The sequence below is a fragment of the Meleagris gallopavo genome, chromosome 12, assembly GCF_905368555.1.
Source record: "Meleagris gallopavo chromosome 12, MGAL_WU_HG_1.1, whole genome shotgun sequence".
Taxonomy (NCBI): domain Eukaryota; kingdom Metazoa; phylum Chordata; class Aves; order Galliformes; family Phasianidae; genus Meleagris; species Meleagris gallopavo.
In genome coordinates, this window is record NC_139415.1 from 6,692,414 (window position 1) to 6,714,340 (window position 21,927).

At 33.5% G+C, this 21,927-nt stretch overlaps 1 protein-coding gene across 8 annotated transcripts in view; it reads right to left on the reverse strand.

Annotated features, from left to right (window-relative positions):
* Positions 1–799: 799 nt before the first annotated feature.
* CGNL1 (cingulin like 1) overlaps positions 800–21,927 on the reverse strand; it is a 51,469-nt gene continuing 30,341 nt past the window's right edge. For 6 of the 8 annotated variants that reach the window (XM_085233580.1, XM_085233583.1, XM_085233581.1 and 3 more), the window contains 11 exons: positions 17,825–18,031; positions 17,492–17,596; positions 14,725–14,877; positions 13,986–14,156; positions 12,351–12,512; positions 11,969–12,058; positions 4,613–4,696; positions 3,629–3,753; positions 3,054–3,162; positions 2,066–2,229; positions 800–1,504 (listed from right to left, as the gene is read on the reverse strand). In XM_085233580.1, the coding sequence (XP_085089706.1) occupies positions 1,366–1,504; positions 2,066–2,229; positions 3,054–3,162; positions 3,629–3,753; positions 4,613–4,696; positions 11,969–12,058; positions 12,351–12,512; positions 13,986–14,156; positions 14,725–14,877; positions 17,492–17,596; positions 17,825–18,031 (1,509 nt within the window). In that variant the 3' untranslated portion in view covers positions 800–1,365. Of the gene's footprint in view, positions 1,505–2,065; positions 2,296–3,053; positions 3,163–3,628; positions 3,754–4,612; positions 4,697–11,968; positions 12,059–12,350; positions 12,513–13,985; positions 14,157–14,724; positions 14,878–17,491; positions 17,597–17,824; positions 18,032–21,927 lie in introns of those variants that run through there. The other 2 variants (XM_085233585.1, XM_085233586.1) reach the window with 2 other exon arrangements.

Sequence of the window (21,927 nt, forward strand, 5' to 3'; positions counted from 1 at the left end):
TTCAATGAAGATGTACTCAGCTATATATAATGGGGACAAGTACTAATAATCACAGAGGAGTTAGCTATGGTTTATTTGCAAAAGTGATAAACTGGTCTGTGTAATCTAAACAACAAAAATATTTTTAGTAATAAAATGGAAAATGCTTTTAAAATAGAATTTGCATGCTTTTTTTTTTTTTTTTTTAATTTCCCACAAAGTTTGTCTAACAGATGAATTTTGCAAAATGCAGATCCTTCTCTAATCTGAAATGCTAAAATATGCATACATGACCATACATTGCAACATATCCCAAATAGATGCTAAAGAACAGGTTAGAATAATTCGATTGCATGCTTTTGTTTCAAGGGCGCAATGTCCTGCCAGGCACGTAACTTTCTGGGATCAAATAATGTACAGATTTAAGCATGTACTTAATCCATAAGCCATAACTAATTTTACTGAAATTAGTAATAGAACAAAGTACGACTCCTCAAAGATTTTAAGAAAACCTTGTCCTAATGCCCTCAAATGAGCAGGCCTACAGTGCTGTTCCTGGCAGTTTGGAGTCCACTTCAGGAAATGAAGATGCTAAGTAACCTCTGATTTCATTTTCATCCTTACCTCCTACAAAGACAAAGATTCCCAAACAAAATTTGCAAGAAAGTTGTGGGCAAGCCTCACTGATCATGCAGATGTGATGGTTCCTTTAAAGTCAACAAGCAGGATTTACATTTCATCTTAAACAACATATAATAAAACTTGGAACTGTTTTCAAAATCGGAATGTACTTTTTGGCTCAGGAAGTGTGAATCTGCTCTGTAATGCAAAAAAAAGTATTTTATTTTAGTTAAAACCGAAGTATAATATTCAGTATAAATTTAGATATTCTACATATGAAGCTGATTTATATAATACTTAAAACTTTACAAAATAGTACTAAAGTAGTCAATAAAGGATCAGATTTAAAATATTTACAATCTATATATCATTCTTCTGTACTTACAATTATTAAATAATCATCTGTGTCTTCCTTAATTTTAGTGAAAAAGCTTTTATTAACTACAAACTGAGCTTGAATTACTTTCAAATAGCTCTTTACTTAAACAGAATTTTAACAAAATCACAATTCCAAGGCAAAACGTTATCCCTATGTTTTCAGTAGCAGTTATATATAACATGTTTTATAACTGTTTTACAACACAGTTTTCTTTTCTATAATAAACAGAAGATATCTAAATAAGAAAATGGCACAGTATGGATGGAAACATCAAATTCCCAGATCTTACATCCCTTTATGGTATTTGGCTTCTAAAATATCCATTTTTTTGATAGTTTAAGTTACTCTTCCAGTACTTTCAAGGAAACACAGGGCCAATACTTATTTTATATTATTGTGTCATTATCTTTTGAAAAGTTATTTGCTGAAGGTGCTTCACAGAGACTATCGCCATCCGTGCTGAACTCATCGTCGTCATCATCATCAAAATCAGTCAGCACTTTACTTGGTGACATCTTTCGTCTACTGAAACAAAAATACACACACTTGTATGATTAAAACTGCACATTAATATACAGAATGTTTTTGCATAACACAAATAGCATTTCCATTTTTTAAGAATGTCAGATATCCATGCACTTATAGTAGAAATTTATCATAGACTACTGCTTGCATAAAAGAAACATGCAAGAGAATGAGGATTTTGACACTGAAATATCCAGTGATGTTGGAGGAAAACTAAACACAGGATAGCTGTTTCTCTCAGTCATAAGAAAATTTAGAAAAATAGAAAATTTAATCACTACAAATTACATGTGTGCCAAGCTCTACTACTCCTTTCCATTTTTCATCCCCTGCTTCATTAGTTATTCACTAGACAGAAAATAGACTTGGGCACCTAGAGCATTCTGAAAGATGATGAAGAAAACGTACCGAGGAAGAAAACGATGAAGAGTTTCACAGCTCTGCCTCTCAAATATCTGCTTATGACAAAACTTCAGGTTTATTACAGGAAGCCTCCAACTGAGGGACTAACGGAGCAAGTGGCAAGTGACAATAATTGTAAGGTCTGACACATTATCCTACCTCAATTCCTTTTTTGCAGCATTAAGCTGTCCTTGCAATTGTTCATTCATATCTAGTTGCTCTTCTAGGTCTCTCTGGAGTTTCTTTTTAGCACTTTCCAGTCTGTCTATTTCTTCCTCAGCTTCTTCAACTTGACGCTTCATTGCTTTCAAACGCAAACTCAACTGAAATATTTATATGTCAGCTGATTAGAGGACTATTTTAATAAAGGAACTTTATTCTTCCAGCATCTATGAGAGGGAGAATAAAGACACAACTTTGCCAGTGTAATGACACTGTAATACTAAGCTTCACAAATATTCAAAAGTTAGCATTAAACTTTGAGAAGAGAGATGGAAGATAATTTTTTAAAGAAAACAAACAAACAAACATCATAGTTTTGATAGAGTAAGACAGCATGATGGCTAAGCAACTTTACTTGACAGGTACTATAAAATACGTATTTTTTTTGTTTAAACCAAAAGAATTTGTTCCCATGATAGATGTCTGAATTTTTAAACTCATGTTCACTCTCTAGGCACAATATTAACTAACTGACCCACGTACTGAAATAGAACATGTTTTAAGCAAGGAATCAATGAAGACCACAGAAATGGCAGAACACATTGCTATGAGAATATCAATATATGCTTAACATTTGCCTTAACAATAAGTAGCTTCTTCAAATAAAATTTTACAAGATAGAATATGCTATTCTTGGTGTATTATATCATATATAGATCATATACTGACTGCTATTTGCTTTATTTTGTAAACACAGCATTGCTGCTATGAGTGCTTCATTTTCATAAGTTTAGAAACTGATAATAATTTACTATTAAAGAAAAGAACATGATGACAATGGGAACTGCAAATCTCATTAAATAGGACTTCATGAAGAACCAAGTAATCGGTACCTACTTACATTCCTTAGAAATGTTTCGTACATGTGATGATTCATGTAAATATTTGATATTAATATGACTAGTACATTAGTTTTTTCCTCTACCTGATCCTTCTGGTCAGTCAATGAGAGATGTTCATCATCTACTTGCAACATTAACTCCTTCACTTTTCTCTCAAGTCTGCGGTTACTTAGTTGGAAATTAGCCCTATCCCTGGAAAAACAAACATAGGACAAGCCTGTAAAAAAAAAGGAACTATAGTACTTCAAATCCTGCTAATTCCTTAGCAATATTTTAAAGTTAAATAAATACTAGTAACTGCTTTTTTTTATTGATCCCATGCAATATTTATATAAAATTTCCTTCAAGCTTAAACAATGAAGTGAACATGAAAACTGCAATGTTCAACTACAGGTAGTATTTCTAAGCCTGTTACTGATATTAGACATTGCTAAAATAATGAGGTATGTAACTATGTTAGCAGTGTGCTCAGTTTTAAACATAAGGCAATTTCCTATATGATTTTGTTCAAAATTAAACTTGCAACACTTACATATAATAGCAAGCACTTTAATCAGTGCTTGTGAAAAAAAAATAATCAAAACCCAAGTTGTTATATTAGATATTCAATATAAGCAAGAGGACATATATGTTTTAATCTTAACATAACTAGCTTTACCTCTCTTCATTTTCAAGTCGTTCTTCTAGCTCTGTGATTCTTGCTTCCATTTGAGCAACAAGTCCTTCTTTACTGGATCGGAAAGAACCTTCCAGGTGAAGGATTCGGCTCCTTAAGTCCTTGTTCTATATTTGGATACACATGATTACTACATACATGCTCATATTAACAAATACAACCTTAAAACAATATAAATTGGATATACGAGGTATACCACTAGGTGGCATTCTTTCTTCTCATACAATTAATCAAAAAGGCATCAATTTTCACAGAATTAAAACCACCAAATTTGGCATCTGGTATAAAAATAAATACCCATTACAGTCTGTATTCTGTTCTTGAGACTGTCTGTAAGACTATGATTTACAAAGATATCTTTCCTCTCTATTTCAGCTGGGGGCTATGAGTTACCTTCCTTCTGAAGACTGCTGAGCTGCAGAATAAACATATTACTAAAAGCTAGAAAATAATTTTAATATACATTCTATCACAGCTATTGAAACATAAGAACTGTATTCCCTCCCAGACAAAGTGTAGAAGTTTTTTTGTCAAATCTGTACCTTTTCTTGAAGACGTTACATTTTCACTTGTTTGCTCTTAAGAGTACCTTTAAAAAGGTATCTTTAAGAGTATCTTTAAAAGTACTCACAGTTGTAATTGCTTAAAACAATGATCAAGATCAACCATGTTCCTTTAGTACTGTCAAAGACTTCAAAGGACAGCTCCTCCAAAAGCAGTCAAAGGATTTACATGATCATAATATAATAACTATAGTATATTATTATATTTTCTTCTGAGTATCAATATTAAGATGCTCATAGTTCATAATCTGTTCTTAGTAACACAAACTTCCAGCAGTGTATTCTGGTGGGATAGAGCTAGCTACTGAATACTGAATTCCTTAAAGACTTATTAGAATTTCCTAATGAAAGGAGTCACCTGGACATTATCTTGTTAATACAATCGTATGATAGCTGCAATTACCTGTCTTTCCAAAGAAATCTTGTCACATTCCAAATCTTGCTTTGTAGCTCTTTCCTGAAGTAGTTCTGTTCTCATTTGTTCAATCTATTAAAGAAAGAAAAGACAGGAATTTTAATTAAAGGTTTGATTTATATGTTTGTATGATATTGTGTGCATACATATATATACATGTGTATATACATACATACATGTACATAAATAAAGTACTTATTTCTACAAAATGAGAAAAAATTTGCTCTTAGAACTCAAGGCATACGCCAAATTTCAAATGAAGTTTACAATTACAATCTTGTACAAAATTTTCTCTTTTGAGATATATACGTATATTTATTCTGTAGCAGGGCAATAAACTCATAAAATATCACATTAGAGATATGTCATGTGATAAATAGCTGAATTCCAGAGTATCACATCAGTCTTCAAACAACTTCTATCGTTGTTTTCCTCATACCTAAATCTGACAAGCTGAACAAGCACCTTACCTTTAGGCTACTGGATAGTCTACTAAAATTTGACCTTACTAAAGCACATAAAAATGACATTTACAGAGAAACCCTAAAGACTGCTACAGTTTTCTATACTTGTGAAAAAAATAAAAGATCTTTTTCAACAAGTCTTGATGTATACTGGATGTGAACATCGTTCAATCCATGAAAATGGTCAATTTTATGTCTTGCATATAGCAGGAGGGCGGTGACTTCTGGATCTGGAGGTTAACTTTTGTTTGTTTTAAAAAACACTTCTGTAAAAATTTCTGTTAAAATTTCAGTTGCACATTCAATAACCACAAGGAAAAGTATTCTCCATATGTAAATTGTTGAAAAACTAACTGCTCCATATGGGATCAACATAAGAATACATTTGTTTGCTTTATCTCACTACTTAACTGAAAAAAATATTCTGAAGACCAGAGAGAAACTCTGAACTGCCTGACAGCTGTTATTGAAGCTTCTAGTTTTCGATCCTGCTTTACAACAGTTATGTATTAACTTGCAGAAACACACTATAAGCTCTAAGTTTCAGATTTATTCCACTAAAGGTCTGTCAAAGCTATTTTGAATTCTTGCACTAAAAAAAAAAAAAAAAAAGCACAGCAACACTGAAAATGTGAAGGTTAAACAAAGAGTACGCAAAACATTCCCATATAATAACATTAAAAAATATATATATTTTTTTTAACCACACTGTAATATTACAAGCTGTATTTTCAGTTAATAACATGTTTAAAAAAATGTTGTTTGTTTCTCCAGATTTCAAAGCAATATATGAATACAAACAGTGATGGAAATGCATGCAGTTGCATACGTTATGTCACAGAATCTTTTCACTACAGTAGGACGCATTCCTGAAAACTAAGGTCATAGCAGTTACTGGACTACAAATGTTAGCACACGGCTGTGCTCTGCTAACAGCTGATTAATTTCCTTAAAGCTTTTCTTGTTGCATAGAAGCTTTCAGACACCGACTTCTTTTTTTCTTTAAATACACTAATTAAAAATTACTAAAGTTATTTAATGAGAGATTACTTAAATCTTTTCTCTCGTGTGCTGTATGGAAATATCTTTAAGGTGGCAACTACTGGACCAAGCAACTTTCAGATGACATAAGCCCATTTAGTTCAAAGGATTTCAAAAAGAGCCTCAACCTCTATGAGTTGTGTCAATACAATCCAGCTTTTCACTTCTGGGAGAGAGCACAAACATGTTTTAATGAGTATGTGCAGTTGTCTTTTTCATTAGTGATTCTATTTTTTGTAGATACATATACACACACACTTCCACATAATCACTCACGAGACCTTTTTTCCATATACACAGATATTATTGATTTTTCCATGCATAAGTATACACATGTATACATATGTGAGATATATGCACGTACATACATGTGTGTGCATGCATGTGTATATATGTATTTTAGCACATATGCATGTGTATACATATGCAAACAAAATAAACCTAGTGTATAAACATAGTTCTCAAATATATAAAAGATGTTTAACAACAACAAAAATAAAGCTATAGAAGCAAGAAAAACCCTTTGATTTTTCGTATTTTCTGTATTTATTTTAAAATGGCAATGAAAACTTCCTGGAAAAAAACACTTAAGTCAGCAGACTCACATTTGCATTTTCACAGGACAGAAACATTGGTGAGGTTATCTCAAGTGTTTTTCAAATATGCTCACACAAAACAAAACTGCAAGAGGTATTTCGTTTCACCTGTTTGTGGACAAAAATATCACTTATTAAGATGCACCCTTGTCCTTGCTCCTTTCAAACTTAAAAGGCAGCTGAGTGCTCTCGCTAGTACCTTATCAATTAAAATATCTAATAAGATATGATCCATCCTTCTTTAATAACCTTAGAAGTTGGAGACGTCGTCAAATTTTGAGCTATTTAGACAGAGAATTTGAATTCTACACTATTACTTTTCAAATGTAATGAATAAACTTAAAAGAATTCTGATTTTTGAGAAACTGTGAATGACAGTCCTAACCTATGCCTGTCACAGCTAAGGAGTAATTGGTATTTCAGCTTTACAACGATTTAGCAGTTTCAGCACAAGCTCTGGATATGGGCTAGTTTTTGTTTGTTTGTTTAGTCTGTCCACTTTCTTTCCCTTGGGTTCTTTTGTAATTAGAGTTGGTATGTATGCAAAGAAACAAACAAAAACATGAAAACCTCTGAGATAAAAAATTCTCATAGGAGTTAATGGAGCATAGTAGTAGGACTGGACTAGATGATCAATAAAGGTCCCTTCCAATGTGAACTGTTTTAAAGAGTCTATGATTTGAGGAAAACACACAAGAAACTAAAATAAAAAGCAATTCTAAAAACCTGTTACTAAGTTTAGGTTATCAAATCATCCTCCATTCTCATTTCAACAACAAAAAAAAAACAAACAACCAAAAGCAAGTCTGAGCAGACAATATAGAAATATATATTGACACATACTTTATCCAAGGCAATAACCACTGCTCAGAAAACCAGAACAAGGTGAAACAACATATGTACAGAGTAGCAACCCCATTTGTACAAGATAGTTGAGAATTAAGGAATTTGCAACAAAGATGACTTTATGGATCAAATTAAGAAAGGCATTCATGTGTTAATAACTAAAGAAGAAAATTATGTGATAATGAGGTGATAGGTAAGCTCAAGGCTGTGTAGAAGAGACAACATAGATCAGCAGCAAAGAAAGGATCATGGAATCATAGAATGGCTTGGGTTGGACCTTTAAGATCATCTAGTTCCAATCCTCCTGCTATAGGCAGGGGTGCCTCCCTCTTGACCAGGTTGCTCAAAGCCCCATTCAACCTGGATCCAATGCTTTCATTAGTAATAAAAAGGTCCAATGATTAAGTCAAAACCAACTTCTACAAAGATGATGAAAATGCAACAGAGGATCAAGATTATGTTTCTGCTGTTATGATCTTTTCAAAACATAATGGCTATATTAAAGATAAAAATAGTTTTGCAATTAAAAGGACACTGAAGTATTGATGACAAGGATAAGAACTTTTACTACCTCTGTTGTCTTTTTATATTCTAGTGAGAGAAAGGGGGGCTTGCAAACCAAGTGTTCCACGTCCTTGCAAATTTTGTAAAGGCTTGCAAATTCTTCTCCACTTGAATAACTGCACTCTCACCAAATAAGGCTTATCAGAAAGAAACCAATTGAAACTCTCACTAAATAAGATTTATCAGAAAGAACAGAACCAGTTGAGACCCAAAGAAAATACAAAGGTAGACTGACAACACGAACTGACGAGCTTCAGACTTGCTGAGCAGGCTTAATAGAGTAATATTAACTACTCTGCCCTAGGCAGCATAAAGTTGGGATTAATTGTACATGCAGTGTATGATAGAAGTCACATACAAAGGAGAACACGTGTTAGGTGGACAAGGAAGTCTGCAATCTCTTAGTACTTCACCCAATGAAGAAAGGAGGAGGGACAGTGTGTTGCTGAAGTTAAGATGAAAGGGTGCTCTGCTCCCAATACTGTGAGAGGCACTACAGGGAAGCTGCCTCCATGGACTCTCCCTTTATTCAAATAAACAAAGCTAAAGACTTCTCTGTCTCTTTTTGGGATAGTTGAGCAAGTCTATTGGAGCAGGAATTAGGAATTAGTGAATCACAAGTATCACTATAGAGAAATAAAGTTATTTCAAAGTTCACCTTCAAGCTAAATCTATGCAGAAGTTTGCAAAGTGACTGTCATTCACTCCAGAGAATTTTTAGTAAAACTTATTTTCAGAGGTAGGTGGAAACCACTTCTTTCTCACAAGCGCTTTCCTACCTATGTACACTAAAACAGATCATAGCTGAAGAATGGGATTCTTTGTGTTTCAGGAAGTTAGGTGGCAAAGCAGAAAGACAGTATAATAAACTCAGAGCAGATTAATTTTATGTGAAGCACAACACCTTTTTTAAATAGAAAGCCAGCAAAAATTGAAAATTTCCATATTGTCATGGTATTTCTTGAGAACTAGTTAGGGAAAATGAGAATGTCTCATGCTATCATTAACAGATTGAAAAGGGTATGTAAGTTAAAAAGGGGATAACATTTCAAAGTAAATGAAATGTGAACCATGAGCCTTGGCAACAATTATCCAAATGTAAAATACATGTAATTCATGTAAAATACAAGCAATAATTTCAATATGGTTTTACTAGTAATTTAAATATTATACTTCTATATCAGTATATTAAAATAACACATTTAAAATAATAACAAAAAATTACAGAAACACAGATATTACCAAAACAAATCCATTATCATTTCTCATGTCATTATAAATGCTTAGCGGACCCTAAAATACCCATTAGTAATTTGACCACTCAGTCATTCTGGCATAAAAACAAATCAAAGCAAATTCTGTAACTCATGCATGAAAAACTTCAGACCTCAAAATAAACTTTGTTGTTGTTGTTTATATAACTTTTTTTTTTTTCTTTTCTTGTCACCCATCTATATCTTAGGTTTCTATTTAGCTAGCAAATTAAGTTACTATAGTACTCACTTGTGCAGCTACCAGTAAGTTTGTTTTTAATCCAGGCTTATAACACAGGTATAGATGCCAGCATTAAAGGCTTCCTGCTTTAACAATAGCATGACCTCAGATTATTATGGGTCCTTCACATTCTGTTTCACTCCCTCACTCATTGAGAGTCTGTAGAATATCAATAAAGTAACAGCAAAAGACTATACCACAATCAAACAGAATCTCAGTAACTTGAGTCCCAAGCAGTAGTAATGGAGCCTTGGTGTTTTGAGGATGCGTGGATTGGAAGCCAAACTCTAGCACACTTACTTAAAATTATGGTGTGGTTTCACCTAGCACATGGCTAAGCACCACATAGCCTTCTCTCACTCCTCCCACCTTCCCAGTGGGATGGGGGTGAGAACAAAAAAAAAACAGTAGAAGTCGTAGGTTGAGATAAAACAATTTACTAAGGTAGAGAAAAGGAAAAGGATAGTAATTATTACAAATACATATATATAAATGTATTAACAAGTGACACACAAGCAATTGCTCACCACCCCTCCCAACCAATGTCAAGCTGGCCCCCTGAGCAGTGGAAGAGAGAAAGACGAACACCCATCCCCTTCAAAACTCCTTCTGCATGATGTCATATAGCATGGCATATCCCTTTGACCAGTTTATGTCAGTCCTAATTCTTTCCCACCCATCTCCTTGGGCCCTTCACAGAGAATGGCCTCAGTTCGGTACAACACTGCTTAGCGGCAACTATAAACATTCATGTGTTATCAACATTGTTTTTCTCCTAGAACCAAAACATAGCATCATACCAGACACTCTGAAGAAAACAATTTAATCCCAGCTGAAACTAAGACAAATGATTTTATTTTCTATTCTCCCTCTGAAATTAAAGCTATTCTAAATAATGTCAGCAAATTTTTTTTGTAGAGAACGAAATTAGAACAGAAAATCATGGATTGTATATCTCAGAGTAAACTGTTTCCCAGACTTCTAGGAAATTACTAATGAGATTTGATGCTTAATGTAAAACTATAGTAGTAGACAAGCTGTAATGAATCATGAATCAGTTTCATATTTTTCAGAACGTAAAACTAAGTCAGAGAACATTTTTCTACACCTTGACACTCTAAGACAACCACAAGAACAAATTCCTTTCTGTGAACTACACAAAAACTTGCATACTACTGACTACTGGACTCGCGGATGCTCTAGTTACTTTTTCAGTCCTCAGGAAGTACTCTGTTTTTCTGATTTATTACAGATCTTTGTTACAGGACCTATAATTTCATGTTATATCATTCAGAAATCTCGGATATTATTATTAAGGTCTTTCTTCAGAATAATGAACTTCTAAATCTTCTTAGACTTGGTGATACCCTGCTCAATGGCCTCATTTCTGTCAGATCATTCCACCTCCCCCCATCCACTGACCTTAATAAACACGTGGGCAAAATACTCATTAATCTCAGGGAGTGTATCTTTTCATATTGATTTACAGTTAAACATACAATTGCCACAACTTCTTTTTAGACAGTCAAGAACCTTTTTGTCATTTGTTTGAAGTTACCTTGGCAAATATTACAGTATCTTTAAGTTTTCTGCCCCATTAGATGTAACTATGTTAATAAATCCCTTCTCCTCTCTTTTAGGGTACTTTATTTATTGACCTAACGTTTCTCAAACTAATTACTGATGTTTTTTATGTGGAAAAACCTTTTGTTACCCATCTTTTCTTCAGTATACCTTAATCAGTTTTAACACTTGGAATTAAAATAAAGCTATTTCTCTGCTGAAACTGACCAGCATCTTCAGTTCAGCTAACTTCACTAATTAACTTCCAAAGCTCTGCCTTTTTTGCAAATCAGGATTCTCATATGATGACCTACTTCATTACTGCAGTTACTCTTCTGAAACTAGCATATGAGATTAACAGAATATACAATCATGTATGTGAGTTGCCAGGGTATAGATCAGAATTCCACATATTAGTCACATTTTATACCTACATTCATTAGAAATCCAAATAAATTTTTTCAAGCTCTAAAGTTTCAAACTTCAAGAATTGTCAGCATCAATTTACATTTTTCCTTCTATTTTACAATGCTCTAAATGATATCTCTAACTGACCTCTATTCCAAAAATTTTGTGGGTAAAAGGCTATCTTCTCTAGGAACGTACAGAAAATGAATATTTACAAGAACAGAAATGAGGAAAGTTTGAGTTCTGTTTGCGATATGAAATAACTTTTGCAGATAATCCTGGGCAATTAGTAACTCAATCATGTTTCTTTTTTTCTGGTTATAAAAGTAGGAAAAAAAAATAGTCACAAAATAAAGTTCTCTGAGTACCTGTTCTCTGCATCTACTGATCCTCTCAGACAACAAATCTGAATTATTCTTTTCTTCATCAAGCTCAAGTTCCAGGTGAGATAATTTGTCCTAAATGGAACAAAAGAAAAAAAAACAAACAAAAAAAACTATTTTCAGCATGCTGTTTTCCCATCCCTTCATCCTTTTCGGGATTGCTACCCAGCCATTCCTCCTTAAACTTCAAGGACTCAAACTGTTTGACAGAATAGGCTTGAAAAGGGAGAATGTCTCTGGAAAAAAGCTAGCACATATACTTGATGAATAATATTTTACAAATTTTCAACAACAAAGTTATTTTGTTCCCTCATACATTCATATGAAATAAAAATATTATTTTAATAAACTCTAATAAATATTTTACCTCCATTAATTTGATTTGTCTTGCTCGGTCATCTTTCAGGTGGTTTTTGGCCTCCAGTTCATACTCCAAACCTTTCACAGTCTGTTCTAACAACTGAGTTTTTGTTATTGCTTCATCTTGAGCTCTCTGGTGGTCCCTCAAGTTTTCTTCCAGGAGACGCATCTGAAACAAAAAGATTACGATAATACACTTCATTTTACATTTTCTATACAGGACATGTGATTAAAAAAGCCTGACTAAAATCTCAATAGTTTTGGAAGCATCAATATAATTGCATCAAGTGATATGCTTTTCACAGTAATTTTTCATTTATCCACAAGATGGCATAAAGAAAATAAACATGGATTAAAGTATCACATCTGAAGACATGCTTCAAACTAAAGGCTTTACAATTATAATTACACACAGTGTATTTTTATTTATTTTTATCCAACTGTAGCAAGCCAAAGTTTCTACAATTTTGTAAATGCTTATATCTTTGGCATTTTTACAGTACTGCTCCTTTCCTTTTTAGACTGCCAATATCTCAGCTTTTAAATAATCACATACTTGGTTCTTTATGAAGCACCATGATGACAGCATAATACTGATGCCACAATTGCTAACACATCCACATGTTACTTGCATTACAGTTAGGTGCTCAGGAGAAAATTTTTCTACTCTAAAAAGAGCATGTACTCAATGAAATTGTCTAAAACCTTTATGATACATGAAAGTAGCAAGAGAGCGTTTAGATGAAAGTATTATAATTCCTTTTGCTTACAACTCATCAATCAGAAGTACTTTGTTCTCTTAGTGTTTTGACTATCTTTTTGTCAAACAACAAAGGATTGATTTTGTTGTGACTTTTTTCCTTGGTACTTGTATCCTGTAGTTGTAACAAGAAACACCAGAAGTATTTTTCATAATTGCATTTCAAACAAGTTTAAGGGAGAGTGCAATACAAGAGAAATTTTTAAACAAACAAAAAAAATTAAACTATTAAAATACTCTGTACATGGGGGGACAAAAAACAACTGAAATCTGTGACCAGTTTCCTCTCACAGCTTTTCCAATTACAGTACAAGTATAAGCAGATCTTTAAAAGACTAGATTGATTTTGTAGCAAAATGTACATGCTAAAAGCTAAAAACTTCAAGACTGTGGCTGGTTCCCCATACATCTATGTCATTTAAATCTGCAGTTTGGCTCACATAAAGGGAAAGAAGAACATAATTCAGTTCATTTAAAGTAGTCAGACTTGGGTTGTGGTTTTTTTTTTTTTTTTTTTTTTTTTTTTAATAAATAGGTGTGGTTTTTTTCCTAAGTCAAAAATGTTTCTACATTCTGAATTTACTCAGCAGCAGACACTAAAAGTGCAGCAGGTCATGAATGGAATCCTTGTCATATCACTAAGATACATTCATTTCTGAAACACTGCAGTTATCTATCTGTCCAAGAAATCATTTCCCTCGCAGTATTATATTGATTATCCTAATGAAAAATGAAACACAAAAGTACACTGATGGAGATCAGTCTCTCTTGATGAAATAAGAAAACCAAAGAGTGGTAGCCAACACACATTGATTGGTAAACTATCTGAACATAATTCTAGGTCAAAGGTTAAAATTAATCACTGAAGTTATGAGTCATTACCTCATCCTGCATTCTAATGGTTGTCAGGCGTGATTTTTCTACCTCAAGGTTTTTTTCTTTCAATTGTCTCTGCACATCTGCAAGTTCTCTGCGGTTTTTCTCTTTGTATTCATCAAGCTGGTTCTGAAGCTCCACAGTTGACGTTCTTGAGGCCTCCACTATTTCAGCCATCTGGGAAAAATGGACAGATTTTTTCTCCCTAACACGGTGCTATGAAAGGTTCTGTCATGATTAACCCACCAAAAGATGTTTGTCTCAAGCTTCAGTGTTCAAACCAGCGTTCCCAAACAGGATATTTATCAAACATTTACACTGAAATGTAGTAATGCTTCAGTATATGAATATTAAATTGTACCGTTTACACACAGATGGCAAACTAAGGCTCTAATGCAAATGCAATTTGAAAATCAGTTGTCAGTCTTTGAAACAGAGCTGATTGAGGACTAGCTTTGGTCTGCAGGAAATTGAAACTAAATTCAAATCTAGGATAATCTAGGATTTTGTTTTAACAAAGTTAGTTTACAAAAGCGTTCTGAGATAACAGTGTTCCAACTACAGTTCCAGGCCTGAGAGCTTGTATTAATAGTCTCTAAGTGGAAGAAACTACAAGTAAAGTTTGCATTTCGTTTATTTTTACGTTTTTTTTTTTTTTTTTTTTAATGTTTGCAATTTGGCAGCTCATTTGCTTCTGCCTATTAAATTTTTAGACCCCTGCAGCCTCTTTTGAGTGAACTCATACCTCCTCCTGTAACTTTTCAACCGTCTTGTTCAGTTGCCATCGTTCATTTTCCATTTCATTCTTTATCTTCTCCAGCTGTTCCTTATGGTGAGTTTCATCTTTTAACTGTTGGGTTAACTGCTGCCGTTCCTGTGAAATACAACGGATGTTCTCCTGCAGTAGATTAAACGACACATATAATTAAATGTTGAGCCTCTTTTCTAACAGCTTAAAGATATTTTATATAGTACACCTGCGCAGCAAAAATGCCACCAGTTTTTGCAAAATTAAGGCAAATTAAATAGCTTTAAAAAAAGTTAATGGAGTTACAGTTTGCTATGCAGTGTAGGATAAACAATATTTTAGTGATGATTTATCACTGCTGTATATTCCGGAACACTGCTGCAACATTCATAGGAAAAAACATAGTCCCTTTTCACGGTTCCATCATATGCAAACACACATTCTTCTGCAATTGCATGCATGTTGGCAAGTCCAACCTCCTACACAAGTTTTAATACTCATTTCTGGTTTCAAATTTTCCAATACGTTCCACTTCAGGTCTCCCTTAAAAATATTCTCAACAACAAAATTTGCTTTCCTAGGAAATGAAATAATAAGATAATAAAATAAAATACAACAGTTCTACTGTGTGTGAGAAATAATAATTGTGTTTTTTTTTTTTCCATTGCTTTGCTTTTATAGCACTTACACACTCTCATCAAAAGAATGTCTTGTTCTGACAGACACACGAACAGAACTTTTCTGCATCTGGCACAGAAATTCCCTTCCTAAAGATTTGGCATTAATCTTCAAAACATACCTTCATATCTAGATTACATTTTGAATCATCTGCAGAGCCACGTTATATGCTCATGTACCACGAACATATGCAAAGAGACCATATATTTCTGTTATCATATTCAGGACATGTGTTTAAGAATTTACCACCTTCTAGTTTCTAAATACTGTTCATCAGCAGAATGAGTGACACTAGTTCACTCTAATAAAAGAAAAGCAGGTTATCTTATATCTCTATGTTGGAATCTTTACTTCTTCCTTCTTCCTTCATAGTAAAATATCTTAATGGCCCTATTGTAAACAGAAACTACAAGATTAAGGAAGAGTTTGTTTTTATGAAGTCTGAGAAGCACCATTAAGCTGACTACCACCAGGTTATGGTCAGTTAAGGCTGCTCCAACAGAAAAATGTAAATAATTAAAATCAAAATAAAATTTAAAAAGCATTGCAAAATACAGCTTTAAATTTCAATTTCATTATTATGAATTTAAAGATTTGTTGAATATCTGATACAGATGGTACTTTATTATACATCAAAAAGCTGTAAATGTGCAAACATTCATGTTTCTTCAGGTAAGGTAATTTAGAAACACAAAAAAATTCCTACTCCTTTACACAAAGATATATTGATAACATTTGTATTCTTATAAGAGAAGAAAAAAAAATATGATCAATTGTTAAAAACAAGAGTTTCTTTAGGTTAGTTTTCCCTTAAATCCCTATATTACCTACTAATAAAGAATCTCTAATACAAGCAGGAGTTAATGGCAGGTGCATAAGGAGTGTGCTTAATCCTAAAACATGCTGGGGGCTAATAGATGTTATTTTGCAATGCCTAATTCTGTGACAATTATGTGATAGCACCAAAGGATTTTTAGAACCTTAAAAAGATTGAACTTCAGCATTTCAGTTCTGAAAGCTGCTGAATTCCTGGGACCCTGCTAACACGCCATATTTGAGCAGGCTATAAAAACCTCATGTGCCCTTCCCCAACAGCTTTTCACAGATCATCTACCTTTACTGTTTGTTTACACACCCTTGAGAAACAAACTGCATAGACATAGACGAGTGAAACATACTAGGCAGAATAATGTCGCCAGTGGGAAGTTTTTGCATTTGTAGCACACTGAAAAGGCAATTGAACATTGGAGATAAGCTGGTTCAACTCTCTAGTTCAGAGTTATCAAAAAAAAAAAAATCAACTACCACGAGAAGAAATTTGTTCTACTAAATAGGGCAATTACCAACTTAATAATAGATGTGAATAAATACAATATTTAAATAATAAATAGAGTAGGCTTAATGCAAACAGTGTCACCTTAATTTCCCTCAGGTCTTGCTAACTTTTGCTTGAATTTCAGATATGTAGTAGATAGAGACCTTTGAGAATGAAATCTAGCTTTTTCTCCTTTGAGTCATAGTCCTGAAAAGGAACTTGTATTTTTCACATATCGTATCTTCCTATTTCCTCCTCTTTTTTATTTTCACTGTTTATTACAGAGAAGGATGAGAAAATAATAATCATATTATTTTCTTTATCAAGAGAATTCTCACTAACTTTCAAAAATATTCTCAACATTTCAGAGATTTTAAGATGTATTTTACTTCCTGAAACAGCAGACTATATAGAGGAGACTAACCTAAACTGATGTTCTAATACAGAAAATACAATACAATATAACCAGAGCTGAATGATCATTCAAAATATTTAAAAAGATTTGCAAGAACTTGATAGTTTACTTTGTGATTTTTCTCCCTGAAATTTTGATAGAAAAAAAACCTACTAATAAAAAAGATCTAGCAAGAGAATAAATATGGTTAGATGAGACTGTGGGATTGATGAAGTATTTTAACACTGCAATGATTCCTGGCACTTAGAAACAAAGTGTACTTCAAGAAGAATGAGATGCTACTCTGTAGAAAGCTATGTGACTCAGGTAAACAGTAAATTTAAAATTTAAATATTCCTAATTGATCTTTTTCTTACCTGCATATTTTCTAGCTGGCTTTCTAAAGATGCTTTTAATGCCATCAATTCTTTTGCCTCTTTTTCAGCATATTTCAATGCTTCTTCTAATTGTTGATTTTCATCCTGCAAATATACAATCCGATATATTTAGAAATAGAGGCACAGCCTCCAGTGTGACACCCACAAAGAACCAGAATTCCTTAAGAAGTGCATATAAAACTGCAAATATTTAGCAACATTCACTGACTGTCTTACACCTCTAATTCCCACTTCTCTACATAATAATGCTCACAGATAAACTGAGTTATAAAGCATGTGAGACTACTTTAGTGGCTTGATTTGCTACTTTACCTTATATCTTTTCAATTTTTCCTTCATTGAATTTTCTTCTCCTTTCATATTATCAAATTGTTTGTACAACTCTTCATTTTTTGTTTCTAGTTCATCAACTGTTCTCTTCAACTGTGTGTTTGCCTCAGTCAGCTTTTTGACTTGATTTTCTATACTATTTCGTACCTCTTCCACAGCATCTCTTTCACTGGCAAGTACAGCAGCATTCTAGTAAAAACAAAAAAACAAAACAAAACAAAAAACCCCATGCTTTCAAAAAAGCAAAAACAATCACAACTGTTTTCCAACATTTTCAAGCAGAAGTTTCACACGGCACCACAGAAAACGTAGTTAGGATATAACATTAAAACATCAACAAAGAATTGAAATTAATGTCTCTATGTATTACAAAAATGTAATTTTATTTTTCAAAATTACCATTTGAGAACACACAAGGAAGATTTTGTTTCTCCTCTGGCACAACTACATGCTAAAGTAACATTACTTCACAGTCTCATTCCTGCCATCATATATTTTTACTTTAGCATCGTTTTCCTTATTGCCCTAAATGATTTTCACTATCACATCCCATTATTCAGTACTTACAAGTAATTAAAAAAAAAAAACAACCCTAACAGATATCAAGAACCTTACGGGCATTTAAGAAATAATACATTCATGAGAAGTGCCTTCCACAACAACACAAAATTTAGGCAGTCTCATCCCATTGCCCTTTTCAGGCTATAATGTTCAGCACCCTACTTCCATGTAACTATTTATGGAGCTGCAAAGGGCTTCAGCTTAGGCAACAAAAATAAGAATTTATATTACATGTATATGCATGTCACATATTATATATCATATATACATCATCTTGACTAAAAATAGAAGGGGCATAGTGGCAGGTAGAAGTGTTCCACAAAAAAAATGTCCCAACCTATTTAAAAACACGGTTCCACAACAGTCAACACCAGCATAGTGGGGCACACAGTGAGCAGGCAGGAGCAAATAGCAAACTACAAGTGCCTTACAGTGTTGTTGGTGCAGCTTTATCTGCATATCATAAAACCCCACACTTGTGGCTGTGTTTATTTAACTCAAGTTCTGCTTGATTTTCAGTGACTGTCTCAGGACAGAAGGTGTTCAGCTACTGAGTTCAACTTGTATTCAAAAAGATACAATTTGTGAATTTTGTTTTAGAAATAAATCAATAAACAGCACAAAGACAAAATTACAATGAACTATTCATCATAGTTTATCACATGTGGTTACAGAGTTTTTGGCATAGCAACTGGCTGCAGCATGCAACTTCTGAGATAATTATCACCTTAGTTTTACCACTTACCTTCCCCTAAAACATACACTACCATTAAAAGGTCATGCATTTTGTTTGTTACTACCGAGGAAACCACGAGAGGAAGTATGTGTCTATACTGTTACACTACTACACAGAGCAGGTGTGTTCTTGTAAGCATCTAATTCTGTGATGTGAAGGGTCTGAAGTGTTTAATTTCTGTTCTTCATTGATTTGTCAGTCCCCTCAAAAAACAAACAAACAAACAAAACATCTGATATAATTTGTGGTTCTTGTTCCTGAGTGTTCAGGGTCTCATATAAAGCAATACTCTGTACAAAGATCCAGTTCTCATGTACAGGTTCACTGTCTACTACATTAAGACCTTAAAGAAGAGTATCAGAACAGCCATATGACTCATCCTAGACAAGTGTTCTCTCCAGCAGCAGCCAAAGCAGATATTTGGGGGGGGAGGGGAGAGGAAGAAAAGAAAAAGAAAACAAGAGAAGAACTATGAAGCAAGCCTTTCTCCATATTCACTATCTTCTAGATCTGTTTTTCCCTCCATGCATCATCCAGTAATTTCCCTAATCTTTTCCAAATCCATCTGTATCTTTGGTTTCTATGTTATCTGGTGGCAACAGGTAATTGCACATTAATTACTGAGGCAGAGTATTTTTGCATGTGAAATCATGTTTATCTGAATGAAAACATATCCTGCAGAGTAGTTTGGCAAGAAGCTATTTTCCTCTGTTTTATGAAAAAAAACGAAATTCTCTCTCCAGTTATTTTTTATTCTATTTTCTCATTCTTTACTTCCTCCACCCCAAATGGATAAGTAAAGTTATGTAAAAGAGTGTTTACAAAGTGTGCCCTCACTGGACTGCTTTATAGTGAGCAACAGCTTTAAAAAACATGCAAATTACTTTGATAAAGCAGTAACTCAGAAAACACTCAGACTGTCTCAGACTGTCTACAGGGTCAATGAACTTATTATAAAAAGGCTGACAAGTCCTGGTCTTTCAAAAATACTGAAAAAAATACTTGTTCTTCTAAGTACACAACAAGTCTAAAAGCTTGAAATAAATCTCTGTTGATGCTTTAACTTCTCACATACTTTTTAATAGCATTTATATATTCCTTTAATTTTTGCTGTTTGCATACAACGAAGTTTTACTAATTAACAAGCAATTTTTTCTACCAGTGGCTCCTTTTTGTCTGATTTCTCCTTTCTGGAGCTGAGTGAAAGCAGCTGAGGCATGCTGGGGAGTTCAGGGAAAGGAATGTTGATTTGTCTGTTCTTTTTCATCCAAACGCCTACACAGGGCTGTGCAGTAGGAGAGGACTACAGCAGACCCATGCTGTACCTAGAGACTCCATACCTCACCAACCATTCTTTGGTCCAAAAACAACCAAACAACCTCCTTAAGTATACATACTTTTATTCATTTATTTTTAAAAGAATAGGTTTAAAATTAGGTTCAGCCCACAATGAAGCTGTAATATCTAGAGATCTGTTCCCACCTGTCTTTTGATGTATGCATCTTAAGATACCCACTAAAACTTAACTAAACTGGTATTATTTCTCCTTTCTCACAATTTATTTCATTAAATTAGCAAGACACAAGGTGAATATATATAAAAGATTAAGTAATATTAAGAATAATTTGCAAATAAAATCTACTGGCCTCGTTTAAAATCCTGGAAACAAAAAAACCCAACCATATGATATCTTCAATTTGATAGTGAAATTTAACAAAGTTAAAATACATACTTAGAATTTATATGTTCTTTGGACATATAAATTCTGTGGACAATGAACATGCAAAATATAACTTCTCTGAAGGACAAAAATTACATGGCTTGGTTTAAATAGGAAAAAATGTCTGTCTTAATTTATTTCCAATATAATGAGAATTGCATGCAGAGCACTTCCAAAGCACAAGTACAAATTAAGCTTCTGAATTACAAATAGTTTTTGGCAATACATGCCATGTCCTGCAGCACATTATCACAGAAAGTTCAGTTACCAAAAAACTCTGCATCTCTTCCCGTTTCTCCTTTTCTTCACAGTTAGTCTTACCCTACACGCTCCACCTTCTATGTCATCTCCATGCCTTCTTTTGGGATGACAGATAAAAACATCAGAAAAGCATCAGAGTATCACAAGAACAGATATGCAAAGGAAATGAGCACTGCAGTGCAGTTTTGACACACCATCTCAGGACACCATCACAGGAGAAGGCGACAGAGGCAATTCTCTGCCCTTATAATTAACAATTACAAAATGTTAAGGCTAGCAACTATTAAAACATACATGGACACCGCTGTATCAGAGATCACTGTGTCCTATGACACAGGTCACTGACCCACACATTCAAAAAAAGGATTTGAAAACTGCTTGCAAATGTATTGAGTTAGAATGAATTATGGCAAAGGAGATGAAAGCAGAAGAATTAACAGAACACTGAGTTTAGCAAGTACAGATCAGAAATCAAAGAGACAGAGAGCCACACATACAGATTAAGCTGTAGATGCATACTCTTCAGCCCATACACGATTTATTTTTAATAGTCCTTAAAATAGGGTCCATAAAAATTAACTACACTACATCAATTAATGACTGCTGTTGGTACCCATGCATAAAGACTTTACATAGTTACATTTAATATGTGGGGATGCCAGTAAAGCTCTAGCAATTATTTTAACTAAATTTATAGAAGTTAAGCTCGTGGTAACAGAACTGGGTAAAGTTCATAAAATACTCATTTAAGTTGAATATGAAACATTAACAAACATGCTGTTAATATAACATGATCTTTAATTCACT